At 40.6% G+C, this 22440-nt stretch overlaps 1 protein-coding gene across 1 annotated transcript in view; it reads left to right on the plus strand.

Annotated features, from left to right (window-relative positions):
- The window catches only part of PDS5B (PDS5 cohesin associated factor B), a 60626-nt gene that overhangs the window by 18191 nt on the left and 19995 nt on the right, over positions 1–22440 (plus strand). The window contains exons 3-18 of the mRNA XM_075265994.1: positions 3607–3810; positions 5823–5909; positions 5998–6095; positions 8164–8290; positions 9224–9304; positions 11120–11260; positions 12634–12749; positions 13169–13263; positions 13482–13627; positions 15450–15601; positions 16299–16412; positions 17526–17607; positions 18063–18111; positions 19134–19273; positions 20808–20923; positions 22006–22111. Coding sequence (XP_075122095.1) covers positions 3607–3810; positions 5823–5909; positions 5998–6095; positions 8164–8290; positions 9224–9304; positions 11120–11260; positions 12634–12749; positions 13169–13263; positions 13482–13627; positions 15450–15601; positions 16299–16412; positions 17526–17607; positions 18063–18111; positions 19134–19273; positions 20808–20923; positions 22006–22111 — 1854 coding nt within the window. The remainder of the gene's footprint in view (positions 1–3606; positions 3811–5822; positions 5910–5997; positions 6096–8163; positions 8291–9223; positions 9305–11119; positions 11261–12633; positions 12750–13168; positions 13264–13481; positions 13628–15449; positions 15602–16298; positions 16413–17525; positions 17608–18062; positions 18112–19133; positions 19274–20807; positions 20924–22005; positions 22112–22440) is intronic.

Genomic DNA, 22440 nt, shown 5'->3' on the forward strand with positions numbered 1-22440 from the left:
GGAATGCAGGAATTTTCTATGGTCTGGGACATGTTAGAAACCCAGGAATAAAGACACCTTGGCTGTGTTTCTGACAATTCCCAGACCACAGAAAGTTCCTGAATTTATGGTTGTGTCAAATGGCAACTGATCAAGACAGCAGATGTCACCACAAAGATAAGCAAAGGAAATTGTTTAAACTTTGCAAGATTTTGATTTCTATTTGCCTAAATATTTTAATCGTCTATAAATTTAAATACAATGATGTTCATGCGAGAAAATCCCTTTAAGACCAAGGCCACTTTTTGAGAAAATGTAGGGTTTTTTTTTTTTTTTTTTAAATGTAGATTGTGAGCCCCACATAGAGCTCACAATGTACATTTTTCCCTATCGGTATGTCTTTTTGGCATATGGGATGGAAATCCATGCAAACACGGGGAGAACATACAAACTCCTTGCAGATGGTTTTTTTGCCCTTGGCAGGATTTGAACACCAGGACTCCAGTGCTGCAAGGCTGCAGTGCTAACCTCTGAGCCACCGTGTGGCCCCAAAATGTAGTGTTTTGTCCACTGTGACATAAAAACGCTGCGTTTTACAGTACCTGACTAGTCCTATCCCACATTGTCAAGAAAAAAAAAACCTGCTGCAGAAAGGTCGCATTTTCAAAACGCAGCAAGTCCATTTTTTTAACGTATAACTGTACTAGGGACAGAAAGTCCATAGAGGAAAACTCTGTGAAATTGCTGCAGGGGAAAAAAGCAATGCATTTTCGTCATGGTCTTTTCTGCAACATGTTTTTCCTGCACATCGCACCGTGGGGCCTGTGTGTTGACAGAAGACAAAACCAAATGGTAAGAAGATTGTCACGATTTGTCTTTTATTACATCTTTTTGCTTTTCTGTGTCTCTTAAGAATTAACTGAGCAGATTAGAAACGAGGGAAGGATTGAGGCAGTCGTCTCCTCTCCGCTCGCAGCAGGCTATGATGTTGGTGCAACCGAGCAAAAAAAAAAAAATGTCTATGTGCACTTGGCCTTGGGGTGCCTTAAAAATATAGCAGTGGTACATGGCTGCTGTAAAAAATCCAAGTTAATAGTGTGCTGTTCCCCTCCAGCATCACTATAACTCAGAACGGACACAAAGTAAAGGCCAAGCTGCTGTTTGTAGAGGCATCAGCTCAGCGGTGTGTGATGGTGGTCACTTTACATAGGTTTTGGAAGTTTTTTCTTTTTTATAGCCAAAGTATAAATATTCTTCACTTTCTGTGACCTTCTGTTTCAGTAGGTAACCTTTGCTAAGGGCAGTAAGGGGCAAAAGGGGCTCTGCTTCATGTTAACTGAACTGCTTGTGGATCGTTGAATATATTAAAATGTCCGGGTAGTCTTCAGAGAACGGGAAGGGAATTTTCTGAACATACTTTATATAGGACCTGCAGACGCACAGAAATAGTGGAGATGCAGGAGAGATGTGCCGGCTGTCAGACTCCCTATAGAGAGGATAGAGATGTCTTATTACTGCTCAATGAGGTCCATGTGTAGGTGAAGGAAGCCGCCATAATACTTCCTACTTCTGCCTTGTGATGATGGGGATAGCTGCATGATTTGGTGGGGTTTAGGAGAGCCAGGTGAGCACTTCAGTGTATTATTATCATGCTGTAATTCCCCTGTAATTGGAGAAAATCAGCAAGCTCGTGGGGGGAATATACTATTAACTCTACACTAGAACAGTGGTGTAGGTGGGAACAGTCGGGGCTATTTATTTTTTAGTTGTGTGTGACCTTTTTTAAGGTCAGTTTGGGGCAGGGGGAGGGGTTGAGAACAGTGCCGGGGACAGACACATTTTGGTGCAACAAAAGTACTGTAACTCACTGGAGAGCTGGTATGGTTTTTTTTTTTTCTTTTAATACCTGAAATCTGCGCCAGTTTCTTTAGTGATCTTGAATTTTCATGCAGGGAGCATTTCTGAATTAAGAGCATGTGTCAAATTAATACCGTACTAATAATTGTATAATATAATTTCATTTTGAGTTGGAATCGGTAGGTTTTTTTTTTTGTTTTTTTTTGTCTGACTCCACAGTCCTGACATGGATTTATATGGTGCCTGCTCATGACCTGAGAAGATGCTGTAGTCGTCGGGTCCCAACACTAGTGGTCAGAGATCTCATTTCTCCTGAGGAAAGATGCAGATACTAAACTTTGATGCCAAGCAGTCTGTGTTTTTATGTCCTCAAAACCTGACAAGACCTTCTGCACAAAACTTAGTGGGTTTCCAATGTTGGGCAGAGTTTGCAGCAGAATGCACTCGGATGACACCCTGACTTCCAAGTGCATTACATTATGTATTCATTACATTCATGCCTATGGAAGCTTTGGATCCATTCCGTTCTGATGACATGGATGATTAGAGAAAGTTCTATTCTGCTTCGTGTCATCGGAACAGAATGAATTGGAAGCCCCCATAGATGTGGATGTATAATGGAATGCACCTGTCACTCTGAGTGTTATCCAAGTGCGTTCTCCTGCAAACTCAGACCCAATGCACACGACCGAGTGTGCTCCTAATATGGGGCTAAGGCCTTAGCTCTGCTGTACTTGTATACATGATCATACAGGAGAAGCTGTCACTCTGCATATGTCTCTTTATATAAGATGTGTGTGTGTGTGTATAATATATAATATATTTTGTGTGTGTTATACATGGAGACCTAAACAGTGGCCCTGCCGTAATAAAACACAATACAATAATGTGTTTATGCCCCCCCCCCCCCCCCCCAAATCAATCCTTCATCCTGATGCCCCATCCACGGGATAGGTCATCAGTATGTGATCTGTAAGGGTCTGACACCCAGACCTAGCACAGATCAGCTGTTGCAACATCCACCAGGTTTCAGTATTAGCTAGTGGACAGTGAGAGGTTTCCCCATGTAACAGAAGCGATGCAGCAGCGCCGTCCACTGCATAGTGGTAGTTCTAGAGAATTGCAGCAATGCTGCACGAGCTGTCCATCCACTAGTAGCTTCTGGTACCTGGAGGCTGCTGCTGATCTGTACAGTATATAGGGATACAGTTTGGGCCTAAAATGCAAGCAAGCAAAATGTGCTCAACTTGACAGCTGAAGCTTCTTTGGTTTATTAGAAGTGGAGTTAAAAGTTCCCTAAATGGATCGCTTATCTATGATATGGCTGGAGCACCAGTATTACACCTGTCTGACAAGTGCAGAGTACTCTGGTTTGTGTTTTCTTTTTTTTTTTTTGTGTGTTTTTTTTTAATTATATATAAATTTCCAGCTATTACTATAACCTTTTTCCTAGAGAAGCCGTCTGTGTATTCTACACTACACTGGGCATGTGCAGGGCTGTGGAGTCTCAGGGGGGCTGATATTACCGTATATCAGATTGCCTTCTGTCCCCCATTGATTTCAGTGTGTGGCACTCTGACAATCGGAGCACAAGTATGTCCTTTCAATGGGGGAGCAACTGAGTTGCTAGTCTGGGAGGACGTATGGTAGACATCCTTGCCAGGAAAAGGGTCATTTCATCTTTTTATTTTGATCACTTTATGAAAAATCATTTTACAATTGATGATACCCTTTAAAATAATGGTGTGTTTAATTTTTTTTCATTTCTAGATGGTGGTAAAAACTTTCATGGATATGGATCAGGACTCTGAAGAGGAGAAGGAGCGATATCTAAACCTCGCTCTTCATCTAGCTTCTGACTTTTTCCTAAAGCATCCCGATAAAGATGTCCGCTTACTTGTAGCCTGCTGCCTTGCAGATATTTTTAGGATTTATGCCCCGGAAGCTCCATATACTTCTCCAGATAAATTAAAGGTAAGTTTCAGTTTGGGTGGAATATATATAGTTATTAGATTTGCAGTTTATACCAGCACTTTTCTATGAATGACAGTCAATGTATAGTCTAAGCAATGATGTTTAATCCTAAGCCTCATGCACACGACAGAATGTACAGTCCAAGGCTTTCTATGGGGCTGCAAATGTTCTGTTCTTGAATGCATAATATCTATCTACTTAGATATATGTATGTATACAGATAGATGGAAAGATCTATATATATAGATAGATAGATAGCTATGTGTGTGTGTGTGTATGTATGTATGTATATATATATATACAGTCCTATGAAAAAGTTTGGGCACCCCTATTAATCTTAATCATTTTTTGTTCTAAATATTTTGGTGTTTGCAACAGCCATTTCAGTTTGATATATCTAATAACTGATGGACACAGTAATATTTCAGGATTGAAATGAGGTTTATTGTACTAACAGAAAATGTGCAATATGCATTAAACCAAAATTTGACCGGTGCAAAAGTATGGGCACCCTTATCATTTTATTGATTTGAATACTCCTAACTACTTTTTACTGACTTACTGAAGCACAAAATTGGTTTTGTAACCTCAGTGAGCTTTGAACTTCATAGCCAGGTGTATCCAATCATGAGAAAAGGTATTTAAGGTGGCCAATTGCAAGTTGTTCTACTATTTGAATCTCCTCTGAAGAGTGGCATCATGGGCTACTCAAAACAACTCTCAAATGATCTGAAAACAAAGATTGTTCAACATAGTTGTTCAGCGGAAGGATACAAAAAGCTGTCTCAGAGATTTAACCTGTCAGTTTCCACTGTGAGGAACATAGTAAGGAAATGGAAGACCACAGGGACAGTTCTTGTTAAGCCCAGAAGTGGCAGGCCAAGAAAAATATCAGAAAGGCAGAGAAGAAGAATGGTGAGAACAGTCAAGGACAATCCACAGACCACCTCCAAAGAGCTGCAGCATCATCTTGCTGCAGATGGTGTCACTGTGCATCGGTCAACTATACAGCGCACTTTGCACAAATAGAAGCTGTATGGGAGAGTGATGAGAAAGAAGCCGTTTCTGCACGTACGCCACAAATAGAGTTGCCTGAGGTATCAAAAAGCACATTTGGACAAGGCAGCTTCATTTTGGAAACAAAAATTGAGTTGTTTGGTTATAAAAAAAGGCGTTATGCATGGCGTCCAAAAAGAAACAGCATTCCAAGAAAAACACATGCTACCCACTGTAAAATTTGGTGGAGGTTCCATCATGCTTTGGGGCTGTGTGGCCAATGCCGGCATCGGGAATCTTGTTAAAGTTGAGGGTCGCATGGATTCCACTCAGTATCAGCAGATTCTTGAGAATAATGTTCAAGAATCAGTGACGAAGTTGAAGTTACGCCGGGGATGGATATTTCAGCAAGACAATGATCCAAAACACCGCTCCAAATCCTCAGGCATTCATGCAGAGGAACAATTACAATGTTCTGGAATGGCCATCCCAGTCCCCAGACCTGAATATCATTGAACATCTGTGGGATGATTTGAAGCGGGCTGTCCATGCTCGGCGACCATCTAACTTAACTGAACTTGAATTGTTTGTCCAAAATACCTTTATCCAGGATCCAGGAACTGATTAAAAGCTACAGGAAGCGACTAGAGGCTGTTATCTTTGCAAAAGGAGGATGTACTAAATATTAATGGCACTTTTCTGTTGAGGTGCCCATACTTTTGCACCGGTCAAATTTTGGTTTAATGCATATTGCGCATTTTCTGTTAGTACAATAAACCTCATTTCAATCCTGAAATATTACTGTGTCCATCAGTTATTAGATATATCAAACTGAAATGGCTGTTATAAACACCAAAATATTTAGAACTAAAAATGATTAAGATTAATATATATTAATATATATGATTAAGAATGATTAAGATTAATATATATATAGTGTGTGTGTTTTATGCACCATCATAATTGGAGGGGTTGAGTTTCTGCAGTACATGTTTTTTTTTTTTCTCTCTCAATAGGATATCTTTATGTTCATAACAAGACAGCTTAAAGGGCTTGAGGACACCAAGAGTCCACAGTTCAATAGATACTTCTACTTGCTCGAGGTAAGCCCTTTTTGCTGAAGGTTAATGTCTTTGTATTCCTGCTCATGTCCTATTCCTAAACCCTGACTTGTTTTCTTTCTGTGGTTAGAATATTGCATGGGTGAAGTCTTACAATATATGCTTTGAGCTGGAGGACAGCAATGAAATCTTCACTCAGCTATACCGGACGTTATTTTCAGTGATCAAGTAAGTGCAGAATAGATTGTGAGCTCTTCTATATCCTAAACAAAAGGGAAATTTGTATATTGTGCTGCCTACATGACATTTCTGCTTCTACCTTTAAAGGGGTTGGCCAAAGTTTTAATGTTCTTCTCTATCCACAGGAAAGGGAATAAATAACATGCAGACTAGTTAGGGTCTTACCTCATCCTGTGCGTCCAGGATCCCACAGTACAATAAGGCGTAAAGTTATATATGACAGAGTGGACCCAAAGAAGGACATTGTAACACTTTTATATTTTAACTTCTCATGAGTGGAGTTTTCTCCTTTAACACCCTCTTACAGAAATCCAGGAATCTCTCTTACTCCCTCTACTTACTTAGTTTCCCTATTCACTACCTGGATTCTTGTACACCATATATTAATTCAATAGGTTCCTGTCCCAAAACTTCCCATGTCGAATACATTAAGTGGGATAGCTGCACATAGGTAAATATTAAGGCTACATATAAAGTTGTGTTGAAGTCCTGGCAGCACGGTGGCTCAGTGGTTAGCACTGCAGCCTTGCAGCGCTGGAGTCCTGGGTGCAAGGAGTTTGTATGCTCTCCCCATGTTTGCGTGGGTTTCCTCCGGTTTCCTCCCACACATCAAAGACATACTGATAGGGAATTTAGATTGTGAGCCCTATATGGGACAGTGACTGTCAATGTCTGTAAAGCGCTGCGGAATATGATGGCGCTATATAAGTAAGCATAATAAATTAATAAGTCCTGCAAAATTGATATTTTCTTCTGGCGACGTCTTTAAGATTCCATTATAAGCAATGGGGTCCTTCAGTATCTGTTGCTGTCAGTCATTAGATGGATCACTTTTCCCTTCTGGTCCATCCAATCCCAATAGGGCTGTCTGCAGTGTCAGAGCATGAAAACAACAATGCAGAACGCCAGGAGAAAATAAAGTGAATCTTGTATTATTCACCCAACATATTGCAGTATTTCACCCCATAAGCGGCTTTATCAGGATGAAGACTTTTTTTTTTTTTTTCTTCTGTATGCCTGTGTTATGTGAGGTTCTATGGAGTGGACCTTGGATTGCCTGCACCCGTCATATCATAGGAGCCGAATTTAAAGGTTGTGCTGTTTTTCTCTTGCAATGACTAAGCTGCAGAAAAAAAAATCATCACAAAATGAACAGATCTGTGTGTGATTTGTGTGTAAGGCTTCTGTAAGGGTATGTTCAGACGGCGGAAAACGAAGAGGAATTTCCTCTTCATTTTTCACTGCTAGCATTTTTGCTGCGGCCTAGCTGTGATGGGATGCTGATGCATCATTGTTCCATCGTGGTATTCCTCTCCTGAGTAGACCCTGATGAATGGAGTCTAGAGCTGCGGACCCCACGGCTGAATCTGCGGCAAGATCGATCAGATGTTTCTTTTTTCCGTATCGTGCTGCGATCTCTGCCTCCCTTTGTAAACGATGGGAGGCGGATTCCGAGAGGCATCTGCTTCTAATTTGGGGGGTGAAATCCACCCTCGAATCCGTGGCAAATTCCTCCCTAAAAATGGACGCTGGCTTTTTAAAAATGCCGTCAGATCTGCCATCAGCATTATATAGAGTGGGGGGAGCTTTGCAGATTGATAAATCGTCTTCATGTAACTTATAGGAGAGTCCATTGGGTCGTCCTACTAAGTGACAGAGCTTTTTTTTCCCTACATATGCTCATACAAGGAGGACTGTAAAATGGACTAAGGCCACCCCCTGGTCTCCTAAGCGGAGCATGAGTTTCAGTTTATAAGCTGCAAGCTATACTGAATCTTCACATAAAACCATATACCTGGACCACTCCTGTTGCTTGTACATTGGACTGCATTTTCTTGGTGTCCGTGTCACATTCAATTGTCAGATGCTGGTGTGACTGTCCATAGCCCTATTGTAAGATGAGCATTAACATTCAGCCATTCATTGGTGCTTCCATATTATCTGTTTGGTCTCGCGTTCTGTTCTTTGGTAAAGGTTAAGTCATTCAACGTGTCGTTTTGCTGTTTAATTGTCTCCTAAAGCCATTTTATTACATTGACCTTTTTGGTAATTTCAGCAATGGCCACAATCAGAAGGTGCACATGCATATGGTGGATTTGATGAGCTCCATTATATGTGAAGGGGACACCGTTTCTCAGGAGTTGCTGGATACAGTCCTGGTCAATCTGGTGCCAGCACACAAGGTACTTTTTATTGCAACATTTTTTTTTTTTTTTTTTTTTTTTTTTATTATTATACATATATGGTTTTCTTACTATGGTATTATTCAAGGGGGATTGATATATTTTATGGCAATCTGCCAGACTGTTACACTGAATTTGTGCTGATAGTCTATCGAAGGGCCGGGGTCCCATGGCCTCTATGCCATGAATGTATTCAGTGGTAATGGTACAGCGTAAAGTAACAAGACAAACATAAAAATGTTTTCAGTGTAATATGCAGCTGTCTTCATGGTGTCTGTATGTGATCATTTGTGGTAAAGGGGAAGGAAGTATTAGATTATTCAGCATCCAATACGAGGCTGCGCAGGTGTCCATGGGCAGAGCTTCTCTAACCCACATGTCTGCACCTGCGAGATTTACTGCCTACATCTGGCTATGGTTTTATCCTTGAGGACTTGTTATTAAAGTGGTTTAGCCTTGAACATAAACCATACATTTTCTGCAAATTTTACACTTTTGCAGCCATGAATAAAGATTTTCTCTAACCATCTTAGTACTGACAGTCTGTTGTCCAGATTAGTTGAAACCGAAGCAAAATCTTGAAAAAAAAATAGGAAATTTAAAGGAAGCTCTTCTACTTTTCCCTCCTTCTAAGCCCACTTCTGGCTTTGGTTCCTAAAAGCAAAGCAAAATCTGCAACAAAAAGCAGCTTTTCTGCAACGTGTAGCCTCCGCCTCAAGCCCTGTTCACATCTGCATTGTAGATTGAGAGGTAGCTAATGGATCCTGCACCACAGATGTGAATATATCCTTATGGTTACCCTTTAGATTTTTAATATAATAATAAATATAGATTTAATAATACATTTTTATTTTATATTTTTTATTATTATTATTATTATTATTATTATTATTATTATTATTATTATTTTATTATAAATTTTTTATGTTTCAGAATTTGAACAAGCAAGCTTATGACCTGGCTAAAGCTCTCCTGAAGAGAACTGCTCAAGCTATAGAGCCGTACATTACTAATGTAAGTTTGGTATCCTTCTATATTTTCCGTCTCTTTTTAAAGAATGAGCAATGATTGCAAATTACAAGTGGAAATCTTATTCTTATTCTTATGGTAGAGTTGGAAGGGACCTCAAGGGCCATCGGGTCCAACCCCCTGCGAGTGCAGGTCTTCCTAAATCATCCCAGCTATATGTTTATCCAGATTCCGCTTGAAGATTTCCATTGATGGAGCGCCCACCACCTCCCGTGGCAGCCTATTCCACTCTCTCACTACCCTCACTGTCAGAAAGTTTTTCCTAATGTCTAATCTGTATCTCTTTCCCTTTAGTTTCATCCCATTGCTTCTTGTACTTCCTTGTGCTAATGAGAATAGGGTAGATCCCTCTGCACTGTGACTACCTTTCAGAGATTTGTAGACTGCTATTAAATCTCCCCTCAGCCTTCTCTTCTGCAAACTAAACAATCCCAGTTCTTTTAGCCGCTCCTCATAGGACATGGTTTGCAGACCTTCCACCATTTTGGTTGCTCTTCTCTGGACTTGCTCCAATATATCGATGTCTTTCTTGAATTGAGGCGCCCAGAACTGTACACAGTATTCCAGGTGTGGTCTGACCAGGGAAGAGTACAGCGGAATAATGACCTCTCTTGATCTAGATTCAATGCTTGTCTTAATACATCCCAGAATTTTATTAGCCTTTTTTGCAGCAGCACCGCACTGTTGGCTCATGTTGAATTTGTGATCTACTATTATGCCCAAGTCCTTTTCCCCTATGCTATCACTTAGTTCTATTCCTCCCATACTATATATGTTTTTTACATTTCTGTTACCCAGATGTAGAACTTTGCATTTGTCCCTGTTAAATACCATTTTGTTCGCCTCAGCCCATTGTTCCAGTGTGTCTAAGTCCTTTTGAATACACTCTCTCTCCTCTCTAGTGTTGGCTATTCCTCCTATCTTCGTATCATCTGCAAATTTTATGAGTTCCCCAATAATTCTTTGAGTCCTTTGTGCAGTGCCTAAAATGTGATTGAATTGTTGATACTGTAGACTACATATAGTGTTTCCTTAAGGCCCCTTGCAGATGACCATGTACTTTTTCAGTGTGAGATCAGTGTTTTCCCCAGATAGCATACTGACCTATTCATTTCCTATGGGTCCGAGCACACTATCGTGTATGCCACGGATCCGTGTGCTGCAATACTCTGCGAAGGTCCTATTCTTAATAGCATAGCCGTCCACATACCAGGGCTAGCTTATATGAAGCCGATCAATGAGGTGATAGCAGACAGTATAGGTCCCAAGGCATTGCTGATCTAACGCATCTGTAGTCCGTCAGGTACAGATCCAGTGCCCTGAGGACTGAGATAGAAGCCGTTTCTATTCACTTATCTCGTCTTTTTCAGCCCACATAGTGCTTATTGATGTCGGAGTACCCCTTAAGGAGACGCAGTGTGAAACAATTTTAACTGCCAAACGATGGATAACTTTGTAACGGGTTCACACAAGCGTACAGTATTTCAGAAAGTTTTCCTGTGTTTGTTTTTTTTTTTTTCTCCTGCTGGCTTCCAGTCCTTGCTTAGTACTAATGATGTGTAAGTGAATGGCGGCATAAAATATGCATATCCAGTCATAGCTTGTATTCCCATAGTGCTGCTTTCCAGACCTTTAATGTGGCTGTTAAGGTTTATTTTATTGGTTTCATAGAAATGTTTTGGCCCAGTTCTGTATGACGTTGGTTTAGCTGCTGTGATGTAATAAACTTTTATCTGTACATTTATAGGAAGCTTATTAAAGTGTGTTTATAGTTTTTAATTTCTCTGACTTGTTTTGCAGTTTTTTAACCAAGTCCTCATGCTTGGCAAAACCTCCATCAGCGACCTGTCTGAACACGTGTTTGATTTGATTCTGGAGCTATATAATATTGATAGCCATTTGCTCCTTTCGGTCTTACCGCAGTTGGAATTTAAGCTCAAGGTGAGTTTGTCTAGTCCGGATCAGTTCTTTATGGGGAAAGTTTGTTTGGTGTACAAGGATGCTCATGCATGTAGGGTCTAATAAGTCACTACACTATAAGTGGCCTTGTAAGGACATATATATATAATAATTATATATTATGCGTGTGTTTATATATACCTAGTCAGCCTATGTCATCCTTCGTACTGATGACAAGCAGGTTAGAGGGGTTATTCTCAGACTATGCCACTAGGTTTCAGGGAAAACCATGCATTGATGTTTAGGGAGCAACCATCCAAAAGGTGGTGCTAGAGGCAGTTTACCTTTTCTAATGTGGAGGACTTATTAGCATAAAACTGTTCAAGTAAATATTTGCATTCCCATAAACCTCAGTTTATTTATAATAACTCTGGGTTGTGCAGTTTGTTGGCCTTCTTACACTAGGTTTACACTAGTGTTGGTTTATCAGTTGTTCTGGTCCTGACTGATAGGCGGATCACTACAATCGCAGTCATACGTAGCCAGATGGAACCCTCTAACACATATGGGGTGCATTGGATGACTGTTCTTTTGAACTGAAACTACTGATTGAAAAAGTCTTGGCTGGCAATTTTGGACGCACACCGCAACAGGGTCTCCAAACGGACGCTCCAATACAGATGTGAATGTAACCTGACAAATATATGAATTGACAATCCAGTGTTACTGTTTCCTTGCTATTATCTAGCACATGGATAGGCAACCTTCGGCACTTCAGCTGTTGTACAACTCCCAACATGCATACTTGCTCTGCTGTTCTTAGACCGCCCATGGAATAGAATAGAGCATATTGGGAGTTGTAGTTTCACTGCAGCTGGAGTACCGAAGGTTGCTGACTAGAGATGAGCGAACACTGTTCGGATCAGCCGTTCCGAACAGCACGCTCCCATAGAAATGAAAGGAAGCACCTGGCATGGCGACCGGCCGCCGGCAGAGTGTACGTGCCAGGTGTTTCCATTCATTTCTATGGGAGCGTGCTGTTCGGAACGGCTGATCCGAACAATGTTCGCTCATCTCTATTGCTGACCCCTGAAGTAGCACAACTAGGCCCCAAACACATGACCATAGGGGTCTGTGAAAAGCAAAACTGGCTGCACAGATGGCATCTGTGTGCAGTTAATGGTTTTTTCGCCTGGGTCCCATCAATCGTGCAGATGATTTGCATTGTACAAAATTTAGAAATAAAACGTGTTTCCAGGTATAACCCTGCCTTACATGTCCACTTGTATGTAGTGTTGTAGCCTAGCCTTAAATTAAATAGATTTGTAAATTTGGTAGAATAAATATCTAATAAAGAACAATTTCATTCTCTCGGTTACTTCTGTGCCTTATCTTCTGAAATCTATTTGACACAGAGCAATGATAATGAAGAGCGACTGCAAGTGGTGAAGCTTCTCGCCAAAATGTTTGGAGCCAAGGATTCTGAATTGGCAGCTCAGAATAAACCTCTTTGGCAGTGTTACCTGGGCAGGTACGTATTGCTGATGCAGTATATTAACAGAAACACAAAGAAATAACTTTTTTTTTTTTTTTTTTTTGTCAGTGCTTGTCCATAGACGAGTATTATCAGGAGGGGAGGGGGCGTTCCTCCCCACTCTCACAGTACGGCGCTATTGGCGCTGTTGTGGAGAAGGGCGTACCTGACAGACTGTCAGGAACGCCCTTTTGACTGTAAAGAGCTACGGTACCGGGGCCGATAGCTCTTTACCCGTGGTACAGATCAGGAAAGCCGATAGTGCGATGAATTCAGCGCACTGTCGGCTTTCCAGCAGTATATAGACCTGCCTGTGCCCCAAACCATGAAAGATCCTCTTTAAATGCTGTAAAGTTTGTGGTTAATAACGTGGTTGTTGTTCTGTTTCAAGAATATGAAACCTTTTTCTTTTCCAGATTTAATGACATACATGTACCGATCCGCTTGGAGTGTGTGAAGTTTGCCAGCCATTGCTTGATGAACCATCCAGATTTAGCCAAGGATTTAACAGGTACTGAAATCCATCTTGTTTGATTTGTAGCACAAAATTTCTGCGACTTGCTGACATCTGAGCACATACTACAGAATCTGCCTATTTCAGGTGCATGAAATTAATTTTTGCAGACGTGTGCCGTGAACGTGCCTTTTCTTTTACTTGTTACACAATGCTTATTTTATGTCTTCAGTCTGGCCCAAGAAATGCTATAACAGAGTTAATTTGTGTTTCAGAATATCTTAAAGTGAGGTCCCATGACCCCGAGGAGGCCATTAGACATGATGTCATTGTGTCTATAGTTACTGCTGCAAAGAAAGATCTTCTTCTTGTCAATGACCATCTTCTTAATTTTGTCCGGGAAAGAACTCTAGATAAGCGAGTAAGTTTTATACTTCAGTCATAGTAAATGCTATACTATACTTTTTCCTTTTTATGTTATCAAAGTAGTAATAAAGTTTAAAGTAAATTTTAATGTATTTTTATATATGATCATGTAGTTTAAGTCTACTTTGCTGACACTGTGATGTGACAAGTAAGTTAGCCCTCCAACCTGTCATTGGACTGCACCAGTCACTTGTGTTACACATAGATATTGCCACTGTAGCTGGTGATTGGCTGGAACGCTAATGTGGCGACTTCCGCAACATAAACACAGACTTAATGGCTCAGGGTTTACGCTTCCTTAGGCTGGGACTCCATGTAGCATAAACGCTGCGATTTTGCAGCAGTGGCAACTCCATGGCAAAAACTACAGCATTTTCCAGTACCTTAAAAGTGGAAGGGATTCTGACTGATCCTATCCACACAGAAGAAAAATCTCCTCAGCAGACATGCTGCGATTTCAAAAACCGTCACAATTTTTTAAATCGCTGCATAAGTATTATACCTACGGAAACGTAAAAGGTATAATAGGGACAGGAAGTACGCAAAGGAAAAGTCTGCTGACTTGTGTGAAAAGACTTCCCTCCTTGAACAGGTTTTTTTGTTTTGTTTTGTTTTTTTTCTTCCCCAGGTCCTGAAAAACCCATTTAACGCTGAGGCCACACGTTGCAGATTTTGGTGCGTTTTTTTTTGAGCCAAAGCGAAGAATGTCTACAAAACGAATGGGAATTATATAAAAGTTCTTACATTTCTACATTTTGCTTCATCCACTCCTGGCTTTGGCTCAAAAAATTGCTACAAAATCTGCAAAAAAAAAAAAATGTGTTTCTGCAACGTGGGGCCTCAGGCTAAGGCCCCATGTGGCAAAAAGCAACATGGGGAAAAAAAACCAATGTGTTTTGCCCGCACTGATTTTTGGCTGGGGCTCGTTACATGGGGCCTTAGCCTTAAAGGGGTATTCCCATGAACATAACCATTTTTAAATTTGTAGATAATTTAAAAGTTAAACATTTTTGCAAATATAAGTAATTTAAAATTCTGCAAAACTTTAAAGATTTTCTCTAAATATCTTGTGGTCACAGTCTGTCTTGGTTGGTTGCCAGTGGATACGACCATGAATCCAGGACCTTTCTGAGATCAGAAAATCAGCCATGATGTCCTTATTGTGGCTGCGATCTGTTCTCGTACGTATTAGAGTCCCTGCCTGATAACCCAGATGCAATAAGGACCTCATGGCTGGGTTTTTGACAAGTTACAGATCATAGAACGTTTCCGCATTTGTGGTCTTATCATTGGTATCCGATCAAGACAACAGACTGTCACCACTAAGACGGTTAGGGAAAATCATTAAAATTCTGCAGAATATTTAATGACTTAGATTTTAAAAAATGTTTAACTTTTAATTATCTACAAATATAGATAAGGTTATGTTCTTGGCAATACCCCATCAGGAGCAAAATAATTGACACAGTATTCCCCTGCTAAATCATCCCTCAGGTCTATTGTCGCTGCTGCTATGCTGGCTGATTTGGCAATAAAGATGGCGTATTGTCTACAACTAGTGACCACTGCAGTTAGTCTCTGCCCTTGCTTGTGTGCTGTATAGACAGTGGAGGGACCACCATTGCTCGGTGCTGGGAGCATTTTATCAGGTTTTGCCCCCTCCTTAGACCAGATTTTGGAAAGCACCTCTAGATTATGCCATATGCATGATTTGTTTTTGGTTTTTTTTATTTTTGAAGGGGGGATATTGGTGATTGATTTTGTAACCAGCCACATAATTAAACTATTGTTACCTTCATTTTACTTTTGGGTATCAGTGGAGAGTCAGAAAAGAAGCCATGATGGGACTGGCTCAGATCTATAAGAAGTATGCTTTACAGGCGGAAGCTGGGAAAGAGGCTGCAAAGCAAATCTCTTGGATTAAAGATAAGCTGCTTCATATTTATTACCAGAACAGCATAGATGATCGGTAAGTTGTGTTTTTTTTTTTTGTTTGTTTGTTTTTTAATATATATAATATGACTCGGCTTTCTTAGTAACAATTTTAGATTCCTAGAAATTGTTGTATAAAATAAGTAAAATCGACTGAAGGGGGATTTTCCCATCTTCTTCTTATTCCGCTCAGGTGCCTCCTATCCACCTCCTGGTTAAGATTTAGAGATCTCCATTCTTCAGAAAGATGCGTCACCCACACCTCTGACATTTGCTATATGCTATACATTACTTAGATGGGGAAGCCCCTTAAAGTCATTTAAAGAAACTGCAGATGGCCCATGATTTTCCCCATGGGACCTGCTGCAGAGGAAATGTGATTTTACATACATCCATTCCAGCAGAGGTATAGTTAAAGGGGATGTAGAGGTAACAGGCACCCGAAGAACACCTAAGGTCCCTGTGACTCTAATACAGGACACTATTAATATAAATAGCACATGGTAGATGTGAGGCCTTGGTACAGATATTGCATCAGCCAACAGGAGCTTTCAGTCATGCTTCTGTATTTGTGTAACATATTTGGGCTCTTGTCTTCCTGGCAATGAAGAAGGGTCTGTATCGTGTCATGGCATCTGAAATACTTGTCAGTATCTTGTTTCTCATCTGTAGAGCTGCGTAAAAGCTATAATCATGTGCATGACCCAAGTTCTGTAATTTTTCTCTTTCTTCAGGTTGTTGGTAGAACGGATTTTCGCACAGTTCATGGTTCCTCACAACTTAGAAACTACCGAAAGAATGAAGTGTTTATATTACCTGTATGCAACATTGGACTTAAATGCTGTTAAGTAGGTATCATCGGTTACCAGAGCGACTCTTTATTATTAAGTAAATTAGGAACCCATAGATCTGACACGCTGTAACATTGGTTCTGTTTCTTTTGCTTAAAAAGCAATTCACAATATATTTCTAGCTTGCCTCACCCTAAGGGCTAGTTTACATGGGGTATATTGCGCCAGATTTTGACGCGGAATCCGGCTCAAAAAACCGCCTCCCATTGATTTCAGTTTGTTCCCGCTCGTGGAAAAAGGAAGCGACATGCTCTTTCTTCAGGCACCTAGCAATACCTCCCTCCATCAAAACTATTCATTTGGGCCTAATCCAGAGTGGAATTCACTGCATCGGCATCCAGTTGCGGCTAGCCGTTTTTTGGACCGGAATCTTAGGCTGCCTTCGCGTCCAAAAAACTCACATGTGAACTAGCTCTAAAGCTTTCTATTTACAGAACATAACAGAGTAGACGTTGTCAAACCCATGGGTATTTTTTCTGTAAATATTTCCATTTAACTTTTCCATGTTGGCAAAATCATACTGATAGAGCCCCGCACATGCGTGAATAGCCTTTAATAAGGCTATTCAGGCACTGGTAAAGTTATATTTAACTTACCCCCCCCCCCCACGTTTTAAAATAAAACCCTAAAACAGAATATGTTCATCTTACCGAACGTGCACGGGAGGGCGGGCATTCAGGCTCCAACGTCATCTTCAGCCACCCCTCCTCTTCCAGCGATGTCCTTGGGTCCTGTCTAACTGGCGAAGTGACATTGATATAAAATGGTGCGGGCACAGTAGCAGTAGTAGAAGCAGCATGCTTACCCCCAAATTACTATTTGATAGAGTATTTACAAAAAATGTTGTCAGTGGAGGTGCGGGTACCCATCCATAACCATCCCCTAACACTGAGAAACCACATACATATTGCATATATGTTCACATATACTGATTTTGTCATTCAGTAGTCACTTAGGGGACTGCTTTTGATCAGAGCCACGGCTGGGTCATGCAGAGGTGATTTGGAGCCCCATTTTCTAAAGTCAGTGGTGTAGTTTGCGTTTCTGTGATCACCTTATTATTTTCACCTGTTGCTTATTTATTTTCTTTTTGTCTTCCTCCCGTGACAGAGCATTGAATGAAATGTGGAAATGTCAAAATATGCTCAGACATCATGTAAAGGATTTGTTGGATTTGATCAGACAGCCCAAAGTAAGTATATCTGTCCTTGTGTGTGCACATTATATGCCTATAGCTATCTATCTATCTATCATGTATAACACACTCTGGCTCACTGTGGCTAAATGCTGATGCCGACCATCCTCGTCCGGTCGTGACTTTCCACCGCTGATTACACCCAGATGAATGAGCCTGATCGGATTGAGTCTTGTGCTGCGGACTCTGTGGCCGAATCAATCACCATAGAATCTGCCGCAAGATCAAGCAGTATGCTTAATTATTAGTATTATTTTATTTATATTTAAATATTTTTATTTTTTTAATATATTTATTAGCATCCTGCTGTGATTTCTGCCTCATTTTTGAGCACAATAGGAGGCAGAACCTGGGTGGAATCATTGTGTGAACAAGCACTTAGGTCAACTAAAGATATCTTATTTAAGTAAATGTATCTTTTAAAATTGAATTATTATTTTTTTGTTTTTCAGTCAGAATCTGGGAGTAAAGCAATCTTTTCCAAAGTGATGGTCATTACCCGTAAGTCCATCTATGAAATGGTCTTCTGTCATTTGATGTTCTAGATGTGTAACTTCTCATCCTGCACGTTGTGAAGTCTTTGCTTCTACTAATAGGTGATGGATGAGGTAACAGGTAGACGCTGCTTTTCCCATTTTACTATGGTAGGAATGCAGCAAATTATGAGGAATGGTAATACTTTTTTCCATGTTACATATATACAGAAAAAATGATTATAAAGTATAAGTGATATATAATATTATACTTAAAAAAAAAAAAAAATCTTCATATCAGTAGTGTCTGGCTAGTTTTCTTATCCTTGAGCCAGACACCACTGATGACCTCTTTGAGCATGTTGTGCACCAGTCATCCATCCATGTGTCGCACAACACTAGCCGCGCTTGGGTCCTGATTTTGAATCTGACCAATGACCCCATCTGCATGATGTTGGAGTTTGCATACTCTACTTGTGTATTTGTGTGTGTGGGTTTCCTCCCACATGTCAAAAATATACTGATGGATAAATTGGCTCCCCATCCGACTGACCCTTGTGTGTGTTGGAGATGAGCGCTTGTATGGGAGCCACTTAACCCCCTGCTCCACAAATGTTTGTCATTGTAATTTTCTGCCCCACATCGACACTGATATGCCTGATCCCATAAATAATCCTATAGAAAACTGTGGTGTCAGGTCTGACATTTCTGTACCATACTGGAAGGGGGGCATCATGGGACATATGACTGCAGCCTTGCTTAAATTGTAGATTGTGTCTCCTAATAGACTGGACCCATCTTTATCCCTTGCTTCGGGCTGCTCATCTATCTATGCATAGAAGACAGAGCAGACTGCAGCGCCAATTTAGCAACTCCATCTGCAATGCGGATTACTCGGCTATTTAGGCCTTTGTGACACATCTGCATTATAGAGATTATTGTGTCATTTGATATTTGATATTTGATATTTCTTCCTGCTGATGGCAATGAATTTCTATATCTATTGCGCATAATGACAAGGATCTCTTATTTGTCTCTTCCTTCTCTTAGGAAACTTACCAGACCCTGGTAAAGGTCAAGACTTTTTAAAGAAATTTACACAAGTATTAGAAGAAGATGAAAAAATTAGAGGCCAGCTAGAGAAGCTTGTCAGTCCAACCTGTTCATGCAAGCAGGCGGAAGTTTGTGTGGTAAGAGAACCCACATGGGACGATACATCAGTGCTGTATATTGACCACGGGTTTGCTGTGAAGTTGGACGTTTATGTCACATGCAGTATTGATGCTGACCCCACTGTTGCTCTTCATGTTTGGCTTTCTGCAGCATGAACGACATTGGGAGTAGATCAGTTACATTGCAACATGTTACAGCCCAATATTCCAAATTTTCCAAATAGTTTGAGTATAAGATTATTCAGATAAGATTTCTAACCTGTTATAGCGCACAAAATTGTAAATTTGGTCCCATATCGCATGCCACTTTTGTCAGCATCGCCCTCATTTTAAGTTGTGTGTTACTGATACTCTGCAGTGTAAAATAAAATAAAAAGATTGCAAAAAAAATCATATTGTTATTTTAAGATCTTGCAGACAAATGAGTTTTCGGTCAAAAAAGTTGATGTTGCTGTGTAGTCCTGGTCTTAGCCTTTTTGAAAAAGAGTCTGAATTTGGTATTGTCATCAAGGGGATCAGCACCGATACGTTACTAAACCAGCCCCAGTACCTTGTAGTGCGCAAAGTGCTTTTTATTCCTACGCCAGTGAGCTAAGAGTACAGCTGGGGTGGCCGAGCATCATGGCATAATCTTCCTATTGCTCAATATCCCTCTCCTATCTTTCTTCAAGATCATGCCGAGGTTCAGTAGCTCTACAACACTCCCCTGATGCAATCTTAACTCATTTGCACAGGAATAAGAGCAGTGTTCTGTCCAAATGAAGCGGCTATTCTACAAACTATATCTCTATGCTCGCAGCTCCGAGCGCTAGAAGTTACTGGCATTTGTTTATCAATGTTTTCAGTGCTGACAAAGGGTGAAGAGCAAGACTACGACAGAGCAAGGCACACGAGCTGGTGTCTGTATGAGTAGAAGTAAATTCACCTATGCCAGATTTTGTTGCAAAAATTTCTGCTACTGCCTTGTTCATTGGAATGGAATTTCTTCCAAAATGACTCCATTCAGAACAGATTTTTTTTTTTTTCTCGGAGAAATTTCTCCTACGAAATTTGGCATGTGTGAATTCATGCTAAACGCAATTCTTTCTGGCACGTCTCAATGGCAGGAGCACAATACAGTCCAGCAATATGTTTTGGCTGGTGGTAAAAGCTTCTTTGTTACTTCGTTCTGAGAGTAACCGGTTGTAGTGGTGATGTAGATAGTGGGGGTTAATATATACTACTGTGACTCCCAAAAAACAATAGGTGACTGTGAACAGGAGCCTAAAGTATTAGTATAGTCATCCACTGTGTCGGCGCCCGTGTCCAGCCAATAACCCAGTGCTTACTAGTTCAGTGTGTGTTTCAGTATTTTTGCAGCACTCTTCTAGCAATGGTTTAGACCAGTGTTGAATGATTTTTTTTTTTTAATTTTTTTTTTTTTTTGGCCAAATTTATTGCTACCAGAATGTAAGTCCTGTACCCTATATCTTGGTAATGTAAGCATTATGGAAAATAATAAGTTCATTTAACCCTTGTCTTTCCTCCCTCAACTTCTCTTGAAAAATAAAAGCGTGATATTACAAAGAAACTGGGAAATCCGAAGCAGCCAACAAATCCTTTTCTGGAAATGATGAAGTTTCTGCTTGAACGGATTGCCCCTGTGCACATAGACACTGAGTCAATAAGGTAAGAAGCTGGGTCTTCTAACATGTGTAATGGCTAATGGTTTTTGCACTGGGCCACTCCAATGCAGAAATTGATCGACCTGTCGTTTTGGTGTGAAGAGGTATGTTTAATCGTTACTGGTATCACTGTCCGTTCCGTGGATAGTACAGGGAGTCGGCTGTGTCGGGGTTAAGCAGCTTTGGAAACCTGCAAGCTAGAATGTTTCATAGGAGAAATTTTCTGAAATACTCTTCAGCACTGTATCCTCTCTATAGTGTTATTAAGGATTTGAAAAATACATCTTATTCTTTTACAAAGGTGACGTTATTATTACCCCCCCCCCCCTTTACTTTACTGAAATCCATCTTTGGGTATGCAGGGTATTGGTGATATCCAATAATGCAGCTCATTCTGCAGTGCATATCTCTGAAAAAAACTGAAATCATGATGCAACGTTTGAACCGAACCTTTAAATGTAGTTCTCTTATGAGTAAGATTAACACTTTCTTCAGTTTTGAATCTGTTCCCACTTCTATACAGGGTTTTTTTCAGACTTTGTATATTGATGACGTATCTTTAGCATATAGCCTGAATGTCAGATATGTTGGTGCCCAAGTCCTGTCATCCCCACCAAACCATTATGTTAGGTCGTTGCGACCATTAATCTGAAACAGAATGGAGCTGCAGTTCTCACACACGGCCAGTACAATGTGCTGTGCTGGTTCTGTACACTGTTAGGTTGGCTGCTGCTTTTGCTGTGAACTTTTTGGTTTTCAGCTTTCTGAACCCTCTTTTGTTGATGACATAGGAGAAGGTCATCTGTATCCCAAGTTCTGGAAATCTCATTATCGAAAGTTGGTTCCTGTCAGCAGGATCTTTAAAACTTGCAGCAATGGACTGAACATTAGGTTTTTCTGCCATAAACTTCTTCCATGTGAACATGCCTTCAGATTTTAAACTAGCTCCTATGCTGACTGGGGATAAGACGTACATGTGTGTTTTGTAGAGTAGTCCTAGATATCGCACTTGGGAAGTACATTACCTTCCGATAGGCCTCTTACGTTTACTATGTACTCATTTCTTTTTTATACTTTCTTTAAAAGTTCCCTCATTAAGCTGGTGAACAAATCAATAGACGGCACAGCGGATGATGAAGATGAAGGCGTGTCGACAGATCAAGCCATCAGGGCAGGCCTAGAACTACTTAAGGTAAGTAACTAATGATCTACACTGTCTTTAAGGCCCCGTTCACACGGAGCACGGGATCGCGTATTTTGGTCCTGATTTTTAGGCGGGAAGCATCAGAATAGGACCAAAATGCGGCTTCTGATAGTCGTGGCTTCCCGCTCTGGAGCACCATTTGGGCCTAGTCCGGAGGGTGCTGCCACGAGGCGGACACTGCGTCTGAATCAGCTGCGGAATCCTCCTGAAGAAAGGGCAGCTCGCTTCTTTGTTCCCACTAGCAGAGAAAAGAATGCTAGCGGTCTGCATAGACCTCTATTATGAGGGGGCGGATTTTGAAGAGGATTCAGTGCCAA

This window comes from Leptodactylus fuscus, chromosome 2, assembly GCF_031893055.1.
Source record: "Leptodactylus fuscus isolate aLepFus1 chromosome 2, aLepFus1.hap2, whole genome shotgun sequence".
Classification (NCBI taxonomy): domain Eukaryota; kingdom Metazoa; phylum Chordata; class Amphibia; order Anura; family Leptodactylidae; genus Leptodactylus; species Leptodactylus fuscus.